Raw genomic sequence first — 18,208 nt, forward strand, 5'->3', positions numbered from 1 at the left:
GGTGGCAGACTGCAGTCCAGACTCTGAGGCTGAAGCAGAGGCTGGAGAGAAGGGCTGCTGAAGAATCCAGGGAGTCTCCACCTCCTGCTGTGACCAGCTACCCTCCCTCCTGGCTTATGAGAATGTGCAGAGGAATATGAAAAGAGCGGAACGGAGATTAGTTGTGCGCAGATGCAGTTTGAGACTGCGTGGGGAAAACCCAGGAGAGGAGGAGCCCTAGAGGGGTGGGAAGTTGGGGACCTTCAGTTGCTGAAACCACTGGGCCTGAGCTGTGGTTTGTTTCTTTGAATAAAGATTTAACTTCATCGGCCTTGGGTGATTTATTGCTTTTTGTTGCTGACCTATGCCAGGCCCAAGCCCTGACACTGCCTGTCCCAAACACACCCGAATGAACGAGGACAAGCGACTGGTTCTTTAATTCATTATTGGTGAAGCACTCGGCTACATCAGATCCTAATGTGCAAGTAATACACAAGAACACTCCCTGCTAACTAGCTCTCTAGGCAACCTATGGCCTCAGACCTATGCCCTGTCTTGGATATTTGGAAGAGCAGCCTAGCTCTGCCCTCATTCTTTCTTAAACCTCCTTGGCTGACATGTTTCCCTTCACTTCAGTACTTGGCCCCACAATCAGGACCTATAGCAACTGTGGGATACAGTGGTACCTCGGGTTAAGTACTTAATTCGTTCCCGAGGTCCGTTCTTAACCTGAAACTGTTCTTAAGATGAGGTACCACTTTACCTAATGGGGCCTCCCGCTGCCGCCGCACAATTTCTTTCTCATCCTGAAGCAAAGTTCTTAACCCGAGGTATTATTTCTGGGTTAGCGGAGTCTGTAACCTGAAGCGTATGTAACCTGAGGTACCACTGTATTTTGTTCAGCCCCCGTAGGGCTGCCATAATTAATGCCAACAACAAAGCATTGCTTTTTCACAACTTTTAATGCGTGGATTCTCCAGATCTGAAGGAAAAGCCAAAATCCAGGGAAGGGGAATGTTCATGAATACTCACTCTGCACTGATTTGTTGCCATGGAGAGTGGGATATGACTGAAGTAATTCATGCATTATTTTTTGGTGTCCATCTCTGTGGGATTCAAAATAAGTTCTATTTTTCCGGCCTTGAGGAAGCAGGATTAACTAGGAGTTTTTTCACGCACCGTTTTCATAAGGTGGCAAGCTGACTTTTGCAGTGAAATGGCACCCTGTCCATTTTTTTTCTTTTGCCTGTAGATCAGGGAGACCATCACTTAAGACTTACGTCATCCACCTTTCATCTGGACTCACCCTGCAAACTGCAGCTTTTCTCTCATCGCAGCTAACATTGTTCCAACAGTTTCCTGGGGTTGCACAATTCATTCGAATTTCAACACAATCTTCCTTTAAGGGACCCCACGAGTCTGGCTGACCTGGTTCCCAAAAGCTGAAAAGAAGAGGCAATACAAATCAATCCAGAATGGCGCTCTACTTTTGCTATGGAAAAAAAAAAAGCTCTGTGCAGTGTGCAGACTCTTAGCACTAAAGTAGAAGCAGACTTCTCACACTAAGTAGATGGTTTGAGAATTTGAATTTGAACCAATGGATTCAAGTTACAAGAGATTGCAGCTCAACATCAGGAAGAACTTTCTGGAAGTAAGAGCTGTTCAACAGTGGAACGGTCTCCCTTGGGAGATTGTCAACTTCCTTGGAGGGGTTAAGCAGAGGCTGGATGGCCACCTGTCAGGGATGTTAGGGGGTTGGACTAGATGACCCTCAGGGTCCCTTCCAACTCTACAGTTCTATGATTCTATGTTACCACAAGCAAGCGTTATCAAACACTTTCCTTATCACGGAAGTCCATTTCGAGGAGAAACAGGTTGAATTGCACAACCTGAATTTGTCAATTGAATGCCACCCGAAAATAGTGACAGCCTGGAAGAGCTCTTATTAACATTATTTTTGAGAAAGTCTATACAATAAAAGACTGCAGAGAAGCTCTCTCATCGACCCACCTGGTTTTGAATGGCGTCTTACCATCAATCCACTTCCAGCTTTTGCCATCTTTTATGAGTCCAATCCATACACTTTGTTTGGATGCCTTAGACAGTGATTCCACAAAAGTCTGCAAGACAGAAATAGAGTGTCTTCACCTGGAATAAGGGGTAAGGGGGAAATTCACATTTAAAGGCAAATCAATCTGATTCGTAGTTTCTGATACAACACATCAACCAAAACACAGCCATTCAACGGTGACCAACTGAGGTCCATAGCAAGGCCACTGAAGAAAAACCTGTAAAACAAGGGAGGGAGGGAGTTTGAAGAAACAAGCCAAGAGGAAGCACTCTGGCTCGCGCCTGATTTTAAATGTTCCCAGCCACGCCCCCACCAGCTGCTGGATTAGCTGGCTGGTCAATGACATGATCCCCTGGGCAACGCGGGACTTCGTTCCCCGCCCCCGGAGGAGAGTGGGTGGCTGTGTGGTCCACCGCAACTCCTCCCCACAGGGAAGTGGAGCTGATTTGCTGGGGCAGAAGCACCACACTGGTTATTCTACTTCAGCATCTTTCTGAGAAACCAACCATCCATGCTGACGTGTGACAGGGAGCATTTCCCAGATTGTACCACTTCAGGTTGCAGGGAAGGGGCTGTGTGTCTTGAGTGGCACATCTCCACATGCAAGGTGGCTTTCAAGTAAGGCAAGGGTGGCCATCTCCCAAGAGACTGCAATCTACTCACAGAGTTAAGAACTGGCAGTGATCTACCCCTTTTGGGGGGGTTCAGGTCAAAGTTGTTGAGTTTTTTCAAGGAGGAGATTGAGCTTTTTTAAGGGGAGCCACAGTTGTTCAGCTTCTTTTTTTGGGGGGGGGAGCCAATGATCTACCAGTGATCTACTGCAGACACCCAGTGATCATGATCTACCTGTTGGACATGCCTGAAGAAAGGCAATAAAGGCTTTCTGGGAAATGATATACAATGAACTGGGAAAAAAAGTTTAAAATAACTTTTGTAAAGAACAACAACCCAGAAGCCTTCTTATTAGGAATTGTAGGTACCAACATCCCAAAGGAACAGCAAAAACTTTTCATGTATGCGACAACAGCAGCATGGATGCTACTAGCCCAGAGATGGAAAGAAGAAAGAGTCTCTATCAGAGAAGAATAGCAAACCAAGACTACGCTGAAATGGCAAAACTGACCGGAAAGCTCAGGAACTAAGAAGAGAAAAAACTTCAAGAAAGAATGGGAAAAATTTAGAATTTATTTAGGAGACCCTGCAAGCAGATGAAAACATTAGCAGGATTTTAATCTCGCTTGCAGTGTAACAAATACTATGGACAATATGGATACATATAAAATATAGACTAGGAAATAATATGCAGTTGAAAACATTCACAATAAGACCCATGGAGGGGATGGGGGAAGTCTCGAGATTCAGAGAAATCTCTATATGGATATGTATTTGGTTTTGTTATAAATTTATATCTGTAAAATAAAATACGAAAGATTAAAACAAAACCAAACCAAACAAGGTGCCTTCGAAGTAAAACACCACTATGCTAAGGCATCATAAAAGCATTCAGAAGCACAAAACATAAATGTGCTTGGCTTCTGTCAACTAGTACCATTCGGAGGGTGCCCCTACACACTGTGCTTATCTGTTTGTCCAGTTGGTCCCCCCTCTATGGTCCTCCTCAGCGACATGGAAGGGTGTTTTGGGCCCCCCACTTCACTCGAAGGGTCAGGTTGTAAAATCAGGTTGTGTTATGAATGCATTTGCCTTCTAGCATCCCATTGTTTGGCTTACCTCCTCGCTAGCAGTGGTGATGGGAGTCAAAGTAGCATTTCTGTTTTTACATGCCCTTCGGGCATAAAAAAATGACGTTTCAAAAGCGTCGAGGTAATAGAGGTGGCCATCATGTTGCTTCCATCCAGTGGATATCCTTTCAATGAAGGAGTCTTTGAGCCAACGTGTCCAGATCATAAAAGGAACCCACCGAGAACAAGAAGGGCGGACATTAGGAACCAGCTTTTAGATCTCTGCAGATTTTAATATGCATCTCAGAAGTACATGTATTTCATTAAGTGCCAATATGATACAAGACAGAGTTTTGACGTAATCCAACCCTGCAACATTCCAGTACGTTCCCAAGAACATTTGTGATGTCTCAAAACAGGGAATCAAACCTGGTCAAAACATTATAGATTTATTGTTTACATCTAATTAGGAAACGCTGTAACAGACACAGTTGGGAGGGGGCAAAGGGACCTTAGCCCCCGGAAGTTGGCTCCTATCCTGCACCAGTTGTTAGAGCTGGTGAGGAAGAGGAGCAACATTATCATCTTTGAATCTCACAACCAGCTTGAGGTTCTAGGGCTCTCCCAGTTTGTTTCGGGCCCCACACATCAAGCAGGCCTCATGCTGGATTTGATCTTTGGTGCAGGCGTAGGTGTGATCATCATGTCCCCCTCGATGGAGGTGCCACTACGCCCTGAAAGCCAGGAATTACTTACCGCCCCCACCCTCCTTAGGTGGCGAGACTATTTGGGCTCACCCGCGGAGGCTGATGGACCCTGATGGATTCTGTCAGGGCTTGCAGGACCCTGCTCCCCCTGGCGACTCATTGACTGAGCTTGGCAGCCATTGATGAGATCACACCTAGGCGTCCTCTGAGACCCCACAGAGACCAGGCCCCCTGGTTTACCAAGGAGCTCCGGAAAATGAAGCGGGACCTCAGATGGCTAGAGCGAGTATGGCAGAGTGCCCGCGATGGAGCCACAAGAACATCTTATAGGGCGTTTATGAAAACCTCTGAGATGGCAGTGAAGGCTGTGAAGAAGTCTTATTTCTCAGCCTCCATTGCATCCACTAGCTCTTGCCCAGTGTAACTTTTTAGTTTGGAAGCTGTGATGGGATAGTTACGTGGGAGCCAGTTGAAGTTAAATCCTTCGAAGACAGAGGACCTTTGGCTGGGTCGAGATGATATGGGGTTAGGGGGCCAAATCCCACCCCTTGTGGGGGCATAATTAGTTCCGGCGCCTTCCTTCAGGAGTTTGGGTGTAATCTTTGACGCCTCCCTTTCTATGGAGGCGCAGATTACAGCTATTACAAAAGTGGCATTTTTTCATCTCCGCCAAGCTAAGCAGTTGGTCCCTTACCTCTCTCGCCCTGACCTAGCCACTGTGATCCATGTGGTGGTCATCTCCAGGCTTGATTATTGCAACTCATTCTATGTGGGGCTGCCCTTGAAAATGACCCAGAAACTCCAGCGGGTGCAGAATGCCATGGCGAGACTCCTTACAGGGTCCTCGCCACAGGATCACATTCACCCAGTGCTATGCCAGCTGCATTGGCTCCCGGTGGAATACAGGATCAAGTTTAAGGTGCTGGTTTTAACCTTTAAAGCCCTATATGGCCTAGGACCCTCGTATCTACGGGATCGCCTCTCCTGGTATGCCCCACAGAGGACCTTATGGTCTGCAAATAACAACATCTTAAAGATTCTGGGCCCCAGAGAGATCAAACTGGCCTTGACATCTTTTTGCAGGGCCTGCAAGACGGAGCTGTTCCGCCAGGCCTTTGGTCAGTGTTCAGTCTGACTCATTTTCTCCTTGTATAAGAACAAGCACAAAGGAGGTTCCCAGCCCGCTCACAGGTACTTATAATATCAGTGGAAACAGTTGGTAACCACCTTCAATTTTAACCTGAAGATTGCCACTTGTGCAGTTTTAATTTTAATTCGTTTGAATTAATTGTGGGATGTACCGGTATCTCAATTTATTGATTGCTTGTTTTTAGGCATTGTCTTACTTGTATGATGTTAGCCACTCTGAGCCTGGCTTTGGCCGGGTGGGGGGGGGCAGGATATAAATAAAAATTATTTATTTATTTAATAGGGCACCCTTTCCCAGCCTGGTAAGCTCCTGTGCTGGCTGAGGCTAATGGGAGTTTTGCTCCATGTGTCTTGGACTACATGGGAAGGGACATGGTAGAGGCTCAAGAGGGGCCAGATGCAAAGAGGGGCCACCACCATGTTCAGAGGCTGTGGGACTTTCAGGAGGTACAGATTCAGCTGGGCGAGGTTCTCCTTGTGCTCTGATTTGTTTGCATCACAGTCTCATGGAGTAACTTACCAATTGATAGCTGTAATTCAAAAATTTTAGAATCTATCTTGACCACTTCCTGCAGTAACTTCTGAGCTTCATTGAGTATTGCCGAATCTAAAGAGTTGTAGCGGATCAAGTCAGGGACATCTCAAACACACACACACACACACACACACACACACACACACACACACAGAGTACCGTATTTTTCCGGGTATAACACGCCCCCATGTATAAGACGACCCATATTTTTGGGGACAAAAAATAAAATTTTGGAGGGGGAGACTGCCCAGAGTTGTTGAGTTTTTTTGTGGGTGGGATGCCCACCTGCACACTCAACGAAACCACAGCAGATGGCACGCACGCCACAAATCAAATGCCCAATTGCTGCAGCCACAGCCAATCATCAGCAGGCCTTGCCGCAGCAACCAAATACACGCCAAATCGCCCATCATCCCTCAGCTTTCCATGTATAAGAAGACACACAGTTTTAGCCAATTATTTCTACGGAAATAATATCACCTTAGGATCAGAAAATTACGGTAATTGCGTTACATTCTGTTGCGCTCTGGCATAAGACAAGAAGCAGATCCCAGGGTTATGCTGAGGGGAGCAGTCCTGATTCTCTGCAGCAGGGATCACCAAGAGGGAGGGATCCTGGTTAGACTATGCCATTATATCAGTATCCCTTTGTCTCAACCCCCAAGATTGTGTGTGGGAAATGGCTCTTATGGACATGGCAAATACATGTTAGTTATATCTATCCCTAGTCCCCCACCTGCAACTCTACTTGGTGAAGCTCTTACCCCTCCAACTCTGCCCCCAAACCCTGGAGATCACCTTGCAGTGACTACAACTATGATCCTATAGATCAGGGGTAATCAACCTTTTTATACCTACCACCCACTAATGCATCTTTCTTGATGGTAAAATTTCCTTACTGCCCGCCATTGCTCGATGGAAGGATTCAGCTTGTGCCGTAGAACCCCCTACAGCCCACTTAGAATCCACAAACGCCCACTAGTGGGCAGTAGGGACCAGGTTGACAACCCCTGCTATAGATCTTCCAGACACAACAGGATTTCCTCCCAAGTAAGAGAGAAAAAGTATAAATAAATGCATCACTGAATTGAAGTTTAAACTGTTTATTATTATCAAATCCAAACTTTCTTCTTATTATTAGCAATTCTATTTTTTAAAAATAATTTTTTATCGGAAATTTTATTTACAACATAACACAACCCCCCAACACAGAAATCCATCCCCATCAGACACGAACATAACAAACAACAAGCATAATATACAACAATACAAACAACCAAATAAAATAATAATAATAAAATTATTTTAAAAATAAAATAATAATAAAAGACTTCCTTTATACTGTTTCTGGCATTCTTATTTACTTCTTATAAGCTGTTTCCTTTATGAATAATTATTAAGATTTTTCTAATTATAACTTAAATATCCACAAAGTCTCCTGCAGACATTAATCGAAACAATTCCAGGTATGCATTTTAGGCTACTGTTTTGTGAAGTTTTCTCTGCATTTTCCCCGTGCTTTTTGAAATTCTTGTCTAGTGTGGTCTCTAATTGCTTCTGTTAATCTAGCCAGTTCAATATACTCTAACAGTTTGTCTTGCCATTCCATTTTTGTTGGCACAATTTATTTTTTCCAGTTTTTAGCAATTAGGATCCTTGCCGCTCCTGTGGCACAGAGGAATATTTTCTGATCTTCTCTTGCTATACCTGCGTCCATTATCTCTAGTAGAAATTCTAGCCCTTCCTTATACAAACACACACTTCCCTTCATGCCCCCTTTTTAAAAGCCAGCAATAATTAAAAATGGGCTATATAAGATCTAAGATGAACCCTACCCAGTACCCTGGCCACTACATTTTGGACGTGTTTCTTCCAAGGGCAGACTCACATAGAGCACATTGCAATGCTCTGTGTGAGAAGTTTGGACCAAAGAAAGGGGAATCAGCTAGTGAACTTCTGCTGCAATTCCTCAGGACTAAACTTTATCAGATTCTTCGGCAAAAAGGTATGTTGGACTTACTGCGAACTTCCTTTCTCTTCAATAGATGGAAATTACCCAGGAATGGCTTGCTCCTCCCACTTGCCTCAGAAGCAGGGCTATGGAAATGACTTTGGGCTTGGTCCGAACCAGTAGGAGAACTCTCCCCTGGTTTCAGGACACAATGCAGCTGAATGAAAAAAGGCATTATGGAATATTTCTTGTAGTTCAAGAAACCATTACCTTCTGTTCCCGTAAACACAAATAAGTGGGCATATAACTAACCCCTGCCTGAAGAAGATTAGACAGAAGGTCACCCCCCAAACCTTAAACTATCCTAATAATTGGCTCCTGAAGTCAACCCTAACCCTAACCTCTTGTACTGTGGCAGGGAGACAATTCTTAGGTGATTCATCTACTGAAGAGAATTAACATCCATGGGAAACCCAGTCTTCCCGGCTTGGAGTAATCTAGGAACAGCATGTTTAAAAAAAATGGCAAAGCAGTATACTGTACAGTGGATGCTCGGGTTGTGAATGTGATCCATGCAAGAGGCATGTTCGCAACCCGCAGCGCCGCGTCTGCGCACGCGTGGGTTGCGATTCAGAACTTTTGCGCTTGTGCAAAGTGTGATTTAGTGTTCCTGCGCATGCGTGAGCGCCGAAACCTGGAAGTAGCCCATTCTGGTACTTCCAGGTTTGGTGCAGTGCACAACTTGAAAACGCACAACCTGAACCCGAGGTATGACTGTACACCCGCCCTGGAGAGCTGTCCAACTCAGACCACAGACAGAGCCTCACAAGTTACATTCTGTCTTGGTCTGGGTGGAGTTGTAGGACCTTGGACAGCTCCAATAACAAGAGGAAGAAAGTCAGACGTTAACCTGTGCTGTCTCTGGCTGGCAATGCAGAGTTTTGCTGCCATTTACATTTCTGTTGTTCGTTTGTATATATAGGTTAATGGGAGGGTTTTGCAGAGGAAATGGAATGAATTGGCCTCTAACTATAGACTGGCATTTAAAGATACTGAGCCCAAAGTCATTTGATAGCCCTGCCTGTGGAGCAAGTGAGGAAAATGGCCTGCTCCTAACTGCCCTCCAAAACTGAAGGGGGAATCTTGGGTTCCATATGGGGCTACACAACTGCTGGATATTGTGAATGGAATAGAAGGGTAGTCTTAGAGAAGAGGCATTGGAAGACAGGTGGGCAACAAAACACTCCCTCTTTACATGACTGTAAGCCCTGCTTTAGGTGTGGGATGATGACCCAGCATGGGAGAGAGGAAAAGGACTTGAGCATCAACACTGCAACTCATTACTTACCATTCATGTGTTCAAAGGACTGATTTCGACTGACCATGAATTCCCGAATCCTCTGCATAGCATTGATCTTTACTGCTACTTCTTGTGATTCCAAATAATCTAATACCAAGGAAGGTAGAAAAAGAGTGCTGTTTAGACACAACATGCTTATACCTAGTGAGATGGTCATTCTGAGCATAGCACACACCTGCCTCCCTCTACCATGGTCACAAGGACTCAATTTCTAATGCCATTGCTCAGCCCTGGAACAGGTGATGCCATACGGAAGGAGACAGTGCCGTGGAGCGCATGTGGAAATCTATACAATCTATACTTGGGGCATCTGCTACCTCTTTGCGCAGAGCTTAGTTGGTGGGGTTTTTCCCCCACATAAAGGTAAAGGTAAAGGTACCCCTGCCCGTACGGGCCAGTCTTGACAGACTCTGGGGTTGTGCGCCCATCTCACTTAAGAGGCCAGGGGCCAGCGCTGTCCGGAGACACTTCCAGGTCACGTGGCCAGCGTGACATCGCTGCTCTGGCCAGAGCCAGAGCCGCACACGGAAACGCCGTTTACCTTCCCGCTGGTAAGCGGTCCCTATTTATCTACTTGCACCCGGAGGTGCTTTCGAACTGCTAGGTTGGCAGGCGCTGGGACCGAGCAGCGGGAGCGCACCCTGCCGCAGGGATTCGAACCGCTGACCTTTCGATCGGCAAGCCCTAGGCGCTGAGGCTTTAACCCACAGCGCCACCTGCGTCCCTTTCCCCCACATAGATTGAATCAAATCAGTGGGGAGTACAAGGACTTAATGGAGGTCGGGTTGTGCCTCCCCTCTTTTTGAAAGGGTTCTTCATACTGAAGGAAGGCTATCCTTATCACATCTGATGAGCTTCCTTTGCTAGAAGAGTAGGAACTTACACAGAACAAGCAGCACAGTTGAGATAGAAAGCATGAGGACACACAGGAACCCAACAGCCCATTCACCATAGTAAGATTCCTCCTCATCAGGCAGTGTCTCTGGAAGGAAAAAAAGGAACGAAAATTGTCCTTGGACCACCCATAGAAAGCATCCTGGCATCATCCCAGTGGACAAGCTTGTTCATATATTCTGGCTGTAGCCAGCAGCACCTAAAGCACAAAAGCTTTGAAAGCTGCTGCTCAATAAACCTGCAGTGGACTGAAAGCTTGATAACTTGATAACTATGGGCTTGTCACAAATCTTCCCTCTGTCTTCCAAGGAGCACCCTGTTGGGATTTTTGCCTATCTGATGCAGCTTCCCACAGAAGCAATTAAGGAAGACTGAGCAGAGGGAGTTATTCTGCCTAGAGATATGGGACCTTGGCTACAACTCTGCTATTGGACGAGGTCACTCACATAGGCATGATGACACATGACCTTCCTGTTGGTTAGTGGTTGGTTGGTCAGTGTTGTTCTGAGAGTTAGTTGGAGTTTGTTCAGAGAGAGTTAAGATCCATGTCTGTATCCTGTATATAGTAACTTGTGAGTCTGCTGTAAATAATAAACCTATAAGTAACCAAGTTACTAGTAGCAGTGTCTTGTTCCTGCTTCATCCTGCCAGCTAGCAACCAACTGCTTCTGGACAGTCTGCGTATGCTCTGCAATATTCAACAGGTTATGGTTGAGATCCTTCAACACACCCTGCCATCATTGCTGCCACTGCAGCACCAGCAGGTGTAGTGAATGGTATAGTTTGCATGGGCCGAAAAGATGGCTGAAGAACATCACAAAATGGATGCAATGCCTTTGAACTGGTCACGAACTGTGTTGCAGAAGCGCTAATGGAATGTGGAAAACATCACAATGTTTTCGCAAAAACAGTGTGTGCCGGGAGCGCCACGCAGACGGAGGCTTGAAGGTGGGCTATACAACTTTACACAACATTCAGATAAGATAAGAGTTGTAAGATGATGCTAAGGACAAGGATGTGAGATGCCAAAAGCATGCCAAGAACAAGGAGTAAGGAGTTGTGTAACGGAAGACCAAGGTGTATAAATGGCAAAGCCTTACAGCCTCAGTTGTGTGCCAGACATTGACAGCTGTCATCCGGTCACTCATGTCTCTTACTGGGTCTGATCAATCCAGTGTAGAGTGGTGAGTATGGGAGATGTATGGATGTATGTGTGATTGAGTGCATGTTCCTATCTTGTCATGCTTGTTAATCAATAAAGCAATGTTACAGAGAAAATCCAATGCTGGTTGTCTGAGGTTTACTTGCGCTTTCCTAGAGTGTACTACTGGTCTCATTTATGCTAAACACCTAAACAGATTAAAAGGACCTATTGGTCATAACACAGGCTGGATCCTTAGAGGCTGGATCTGCTGCCTTCGTGGATTCCACCACCTGAGGGAATCACCTCAGCTTGTGAGTTGGGTGTGAGGAGATTTCACCCCTCCCATATCCAAGAATCTCCTGATGAGTCTGGTGATTTTCCAGAGAGGAGGGGGCGGTGTTCTGCTCTCTACTTATTCTGCTCCAGCACCACATCAAAGAATCAGTCAGTCAGTCAGTGACTCGGAGAGAGAGAGACTGAGTGTTAGAGAGAGATCGTGTGTAGAGATAAGGTTGCTGCTAAGAGCAGCTGCAGCCACTCAGTGCAGTTCAGCATTCATTTTGCTTAGACCTCATTGTGAGATTTTGACCAGCTTCGGCCCATCTGAAGCTGATACAGGCTCATCTTATCTTGAGCCCAAGCAGAGTAGTCCACACAGCAGAAGGATAAGCAGTATGTGCCACATTCTTAAATTTATTTATACTCTATGCTGAGAGAATACAAACATGCATCTTGCCTCTGTGAGAGCAGAGAAGCAACTGTCTCTCTAACAAAGAAACCAAGAGAACACTGAAAAACAGGAAACCAGTGTACGTCACATCCAGTCTCCCATTCCCGTGGGAATCCAACAGTAACTTGGACTGTGGAATGCAAAACAATGTCTTGTGACTGCAGTTGCTGCTCAGTGAGGGAAATAGTAACCAACACTCATATAGCTCTGTACATAGTTGTGTATTATAGTTGTAGATAGAATAAAAAAGATATTCTACAGAGCTGCTCTCCGAGTCGTTTATGCTCTGCTATACTCTGCTATACTCTGCTGTGCGATGACCGTATTCTTGTGGAAGTGAATCCGGTGCTCACAACTCTAAGTTGTGAGTCCACAGCACTTTGACCTGTTCCTGTGCAGAAGGTGGTCTCTGGAAGTGCTACCCAGCTCGCCTAGCCCTGTCGGGGCTGAAGTGGATGAGTCCATTTGGTGACACTGGCTCAATGGCGATGCTGACAGGGTGGGGCCAGCCTTGGCTTCTTGTTTCCCCAAGCCTTTTCCCCTGTAAATCAACAATCTCAGTATAAAATAAACATGATGATCAATAGAAGGCAATAGTCAATAACACCTAACTTGCTCCATGTTGGGTACAGATACAACAACAACAAAACCTTGCTAAGCATTGCAAAATATAAAGGCTTATATTCAGAAAGATAGGCAGAGTCCCACTGATTTTAACTAGACATTTTCATCTGAATTCTACAGATGTATAAATTACTGAATTTCTTAAACACTTGGAGTTCTTCTTTCTCTTCATGTTCCTGCCTGGAAGTTAAGATCTATATATTTGGCAGTGATTCGCTAATGGAACTTTTCTGCCATGATGCCCCATTTTTGGAATTTTCTACCCACTGAAATTTTTCTGGCACTTTTGTTGTTGACATTTATACACCAAGTCAATACGTGGCTACTTCTCTGAGCTTTTAGAGACCAAGAACTAAGCCATGGGTTGGAAAACTTAGGCCCGGGGGCTGTATCCAGCCCAATCGCCTTCAAAATCCTGCCCGCGGACGGTCTGGGAATCTGTGTGTTTTTACATGAGTAGAATGTGTGCTATTATTAAAAATGCATCTCTGGGTTATTTGTGGGGCATAGGAATTCATTCACCCCCCCAAATATAGTCCTGCCCCCCACAAGGTCTGAGGGACAGTGGACCAGGCCCCTGCTGAAAAAGTTTGCTGACCCCTGTAGTAAGCCATAGTAAGCAGCGTGTGACAGGGGGCAGGGATGAAAAAGAGAGAGGAAGCAGAGGGCTTGCAGAAGACCAGGTAAGATTTTTTGCTCATTGGGGATGGGCAAAGATGTCAATTTCTCATTTTTTCCAATCCTTAATTCAGTTCTCCACATTTCCAGACTAGATTGTGATCATTTTTTTAAAAAAACACATTCTAATGAAAATTCGCCAGTGTTTTAGTGTGATTTTCTCTTAATATGCACATCTTTTATTGCAATTTGCCTAATCTACACATTTGCAAAGGAATTTCCTTACTCTAAAGGTTTTTTTGTATGTTATTTTTATCAATGCATGCATTTTTATGCACACCTGCTAATTTATGTGTGTGCGCTTTTAAATAAACATTGCTTGGCTGGACAAACACTTGCAAATTTGGGAGAAGTGTGAGTTTCAGAGTGTGGCTCTGTTTCAGTTTGCATGTTGTTCTGGAAAGGAGAATCTGGTAAGTACACCTTTAAATGTGAACGGAGCTGAGTTTCTCCCCACCCCTAATTCTTAAATGGGGAAAGAAGCCCAAACTGGGAGTAGCTGTGTCTCTCACATCCCCTCTCCAGTTAAAGAGAAGTAAGCAAGGAAAGCGGACAGTATGGAGGCCCCTGGGCCTTGCTCCAAATATAAAAAATATGGTTTGTTTTCCTGTGATCTGAAAATAAAATTAGAAACAACTTACCTCCTGATGGGAGACTACTGCCACTCTTCATTTTGCCTACTCATTTTCACTGGCTTCTCCACCTGGATTGTTCTCTATGGAAATATATAATGGACTTTGTTTCTTTAAAAATATTATTATTATTATTATTATTATTATTATTATTATCACTTTTAGCAAATCAATTTATAAATCAATATATCCAATTACATTTTCCCATTTCCCCCTTCCCTCCCATTACCACCCTCCAAAGATTCCCCTCACCTCCTCTCTCTGATTTGTTTATACATATTATTCTCTGCATGCTATAAAATTGTACATATCATTGCCTTATCTGTCATATGTTCTACTAATGAATTTGGGGATGTTTATTCAAAACCTGCCAAGGAGTCCAAATCCGTTTGTGGTCTTTTTAAATGGTTTGTAAATAGTTCCTATTCTTCCTTGAAATCACAATTGTCCTTCTCACGCAGTTTATATGTCAACTTTGCCAACTCCGTAGCCCATCAGTTTTGCTTGCCATTGTTCTTTTGTCGGGACTTCCTCATTCTTCCATTCTTGTGCTAACAAGACTCTTGCCGCTGTTGTAGCATACATAAATAGTTTTGTAGGCTGCTTAAACTGTAGCTCAAAGACATCCTTCACAAACCTGGCATTCTCCTAATGGCTATTTTTGCAGGGGCTGATGGGAATTGTAATCCAAAACCACCTGCAACAGACCTGGTTGATGAAGGCTACATTAAGACGAATGGAGTACTTAAGGAGCACTCATAGCATTCATTGTTATGCTCCTCCTGCTTTGTATGATAGGGTGGCTGGAGTTTTGTGGCGCATAGTTGACAGAGCATTTGCACCCAGAAAGCCTCTGGGATCTCCAGCAGCAGCAAAGCAATGCCTGAGATTTTGAAGTGTGGGTGACAGTGTCAGATGACGCAGCACTGGGCAAGGCAGGGAATTATCTGACTCAGTGAAAAGAGGGACAGAGAATTTTGTTCTGTCTGCCTTCTTAAGCAGACTGACCTAATTTGCACCTCCTGAACAAATAAGCAGCTCGAAATGTAATTATCATTTAGGTTTTTCACTTTTCCAAATTTTGTGATATAGTCCTTGGCTCAAAATAAATACAAATGCATTTTTAAAAAAACACACAACCTGTGTACTTTGTGATAAATACACTCAGAAAGGTGTGCGCCAAAATAATATATATATCTAAATACTTATTTTGTGTTTAAAACTCATATTTGAATACAATTTTTCTACCGAATTTTCTTTCTTGTTGAAATTCACACCTCAGCATAGAAATGGGATGGAATGGACTTATGAATAAACACATATGAAACACATGTGAAAGTGACATGGATGAGAAACCGACTAATCCACCCATCCTTAAGTACAAGGTAGTTTCATACGAATAACACCCCCCACCCAATTATTCCCCTATTTGGATACCGTGGTGCTCCCATCAGCTGATCTCTCGGCCTCAGCTTCTTCCTGCAGACAGATGTTCCTTCCTTCAACAGCTCCAACCACCTCCTACTTTGATGCAGAACATTCTAGAACTCTTCCCATTCAGCTTCTGCTGCACCCTAACTGGGACTGGCAGCCAGCCAATCAGCATTCCACATAGAGCAGAAAGTCCGGGAGCCAGCGTGGTGTAGTGGTTAAGAGTGGTGGACTCGTAATCTGGTGAACTGGGTTTGATTCCCCACTCATCCACATGCAGCTGCTGGGTGACCTTGGGCTAGTCACACTTCTCTGAAGTCTCCCAGCCTCACTAGGAGTGTTTGTTGTGGGGAAGGAAGGGAAAGGGGAATGTTAGCCGCTTTGAGACTCCTTAGGGTAGTGATAAAGCGGGATATCAAATCCAAACTCTTCTTCTTCTTCTTCTGGGAAAATATTTAGTTTACATATTTGCTAGAAGCCTTGTACCTGGGCTGGAAGATTGGGAAAATATTGCATAACAGAAAGAAGATCATTTGGATGTCATTCTGGAGTGAATATTTTGAATATCGAATAGACCCCTTACTTCCTCTGTGAATGATCAACTGGTTTGATGGTTCTGTTTTCCAATAGATGATGCAGTAAAATATTATAAAAGCAAGGAACTGCAGAAAGACGGGGGAGGGGAGCCGAAATAATATATATATGATAAATTGTTTGCTTTCCAAGTTTTTCTTTTTCTAGTTTTGGTATGTTGTAAAATTAATTATATAAAGAATATGTGTGTGTGTGTGTGTGTATTTGTTGTTGTTGTTTAGTCATTTAGTCGTGTCCGACTCTTCGTGACCCCATGGACCAGAGCACGCCAGGCACTCCTGTCTTCCACTGCCTCCCACAGTTTGGTCAAACTCATGCTGGTAGCTTCGAGAACACTGTCCCACCACCTCGTCCTCTGTTGTCCTCTTCTCCTTGTGCCCTCCATCTTTCCCAACATCAGGGTCTTTTCCAGGGAGTCTTCTCTTCTCCTGAGGTGGCCAAAGTCTTGGAGCCTCAGCTTCAGGATCTGTCCTTCCAGTGAGCACTCAGGGCTGATTTCCTTAAGAATGGAGAAGTTTGATCTTCTTAGTCCATGGGACTCTCAAGAGTATCCTCCAGAATCATAATTCAAAAGCATCAATTCTTCGGTGATCAGCCTTCTTTATGGTCCAGCTCTCACTTCACACACACACACACACACACACACACATTTTCAAGAGATGATTTTTAGCCACCAAAAATTCTGGTGCTTCTCCAGAACCTGGGAACAAGGTGTTGGGACAAAAATGTCTCAAGGATGAGATGCAAACTCTAGAGGATATCCCTGTCTTACTGTCTCCATCACCTACCTGTCTGAGCTGACATCCTTCCAATGGTGTGTGAAAGCCAACAGCCTCACCCTCACTGGACGTGAAAGTAGACTTGATTCCGAGTCAGGAGGAGGAAGCCTCCTACCTACCTTCTGAAACTTTTTTTGTATAGAAAACGAAGTGTCCCTGCTCTGTGTGAGAGAAGTGGGAAGTCCCTGGCCTGATCACACTTAAGTGAGCCTCTCTGGAACTCCACGGCCCTGCTGGGCTCACACTAACACCCCCATACTCCCTCCTCAGTCATATTCAAGATGATAGGGAGGAATACACAAGAGGATATTTTTTTACATTTTTTAAAGCACAAAATGGTGGAAACCACAGAAGGGAAGAGGGGAAGACAGACAGGAGATGGACCAAAAAAACTCTTAAGGACAGGAGAACACTATGGGACTAATCCAGACATTCAAAGAAGTTAAGCAAAGAAGGTGTAATTGGAAAAAATGAGTGAAATTGCTTGTTTGGATCTTGATATCTTGTTTAGAGATCGGATGTCAGGTGCACTGGGTTGCCTAGCAACAGTACAACACGGAAAGTCAGGCTTGCTGACTTATCCACCCTCACTTTATCTCAGGAATGTGCATATGTGCAGAAACTGGTATAGAAGTCAAGACTGCATTGCATTCTGTAATTTGGGGGCAACAAGGCGAGAGTCGGTGAGCAACTGTGTTTGGTGGGTTTTACACAGCACAGTGTGAGCTAGTGTGGTAAAGAGCTGGTGGATCTCTTCTGGCTACCGGAAAGCAGGAGAACTCTGATGTGCAGCTGGAAGACTGCCGGAGCTGTGGATTCTCTGTTGACCCCACTGGTCGAAGTGTGGTGAAGTACTAACTGATAGCGGGCCCATGCCTGGCAGGTTATGAGCCAACTGACGTCTGGAAGTCGTAATATGGAACAAGACAAAGGAAACTGACACACTCACAGGAAGACCAATTCTCTCAGAAACAAAGAGAGTCACCATTGACTGCAGGCAGGCTTGGTCTTGGGGACGTGAGATGGCTCCTACCCCTAGAAAGGCCATGAAAACCCTTCCTGTTGCCAATAGAGGGAGTAATCCTTAAAGACAAGAGTGTTGTGTTCACCTCCCCACCCCCAATCTGGTAAAATGTTCCCCTCTAGCAGGTATACTAAATCAATCTTCCTCCAGCGCAACCTGTTGGTTAGGGCTGATGGCACCTAGAAGGCACTGGGTTGGGGAAGACGTATTGGATTAATTATAGCAGCAGAACATGGGCTACGAC

At 44.7% G+C, this 18,208-nt stretch overlaps 1 protein-coding gene across 2 annotated transcripts; it reads right to left on the reverse strand.

Moving 5' to 3' along the window:
* Nucleotides 1-922: 922 nt before the first annotated feature.
* LOC307224366 (CD209 antigen-like protein C) lies at nt 923-15,741 on the reverse strand. 2 transcript variants are annotated; one of them, XM_079991220.1, is made up of 8 exons: nt 15,574-15,741; nt 14,146-14,219; nt 10,318-10,416; nt 9,423-9,521; nt 6,109-6,195; nt 3,782-3,933; nt 1,990-2,127; nt 923-1,421 (listed from the first exon to the last, which is right to left on the reverse strand). In XM_079991220.1, exons 2-7 carry the CDS (start codon nt 14,174-14,176, stop codon nt 2,077-2,079), a joined length of 519 nt encoding a protein of 172 aa, XP_079847346.1. In that variant the 5' UTR covers nt 14,177-14,219; nt 15,574-15,741; the 3' UTR covers nt 923-1,421; nt 1,990-2,076. The 2 variants fall into 2 exon arrangements, with proteins under 2 accessions (XP_079847346.1, XP_079847345.1); XM_079991219.1 differs by having other exon boundaries at nt 1,990-2,099; nt 15,574-15,729.
* Between the last annotated feature and the right edge of the window lie 2,467 nt (nt 15,742-18,208).

The sequence above is a fragment of the Podarcis cretensis genome (genome assembly GCF_951804945.1).
Source record: "Podarcis cretensis genome assembly, chromosome: 9".
Classification (NCBI taxonomy): Eukaryota; Metazoa; Chordata; class Lepidosauria; order Squamata; family Lacertidae; genus Podarcis; species Podarcis cretensis.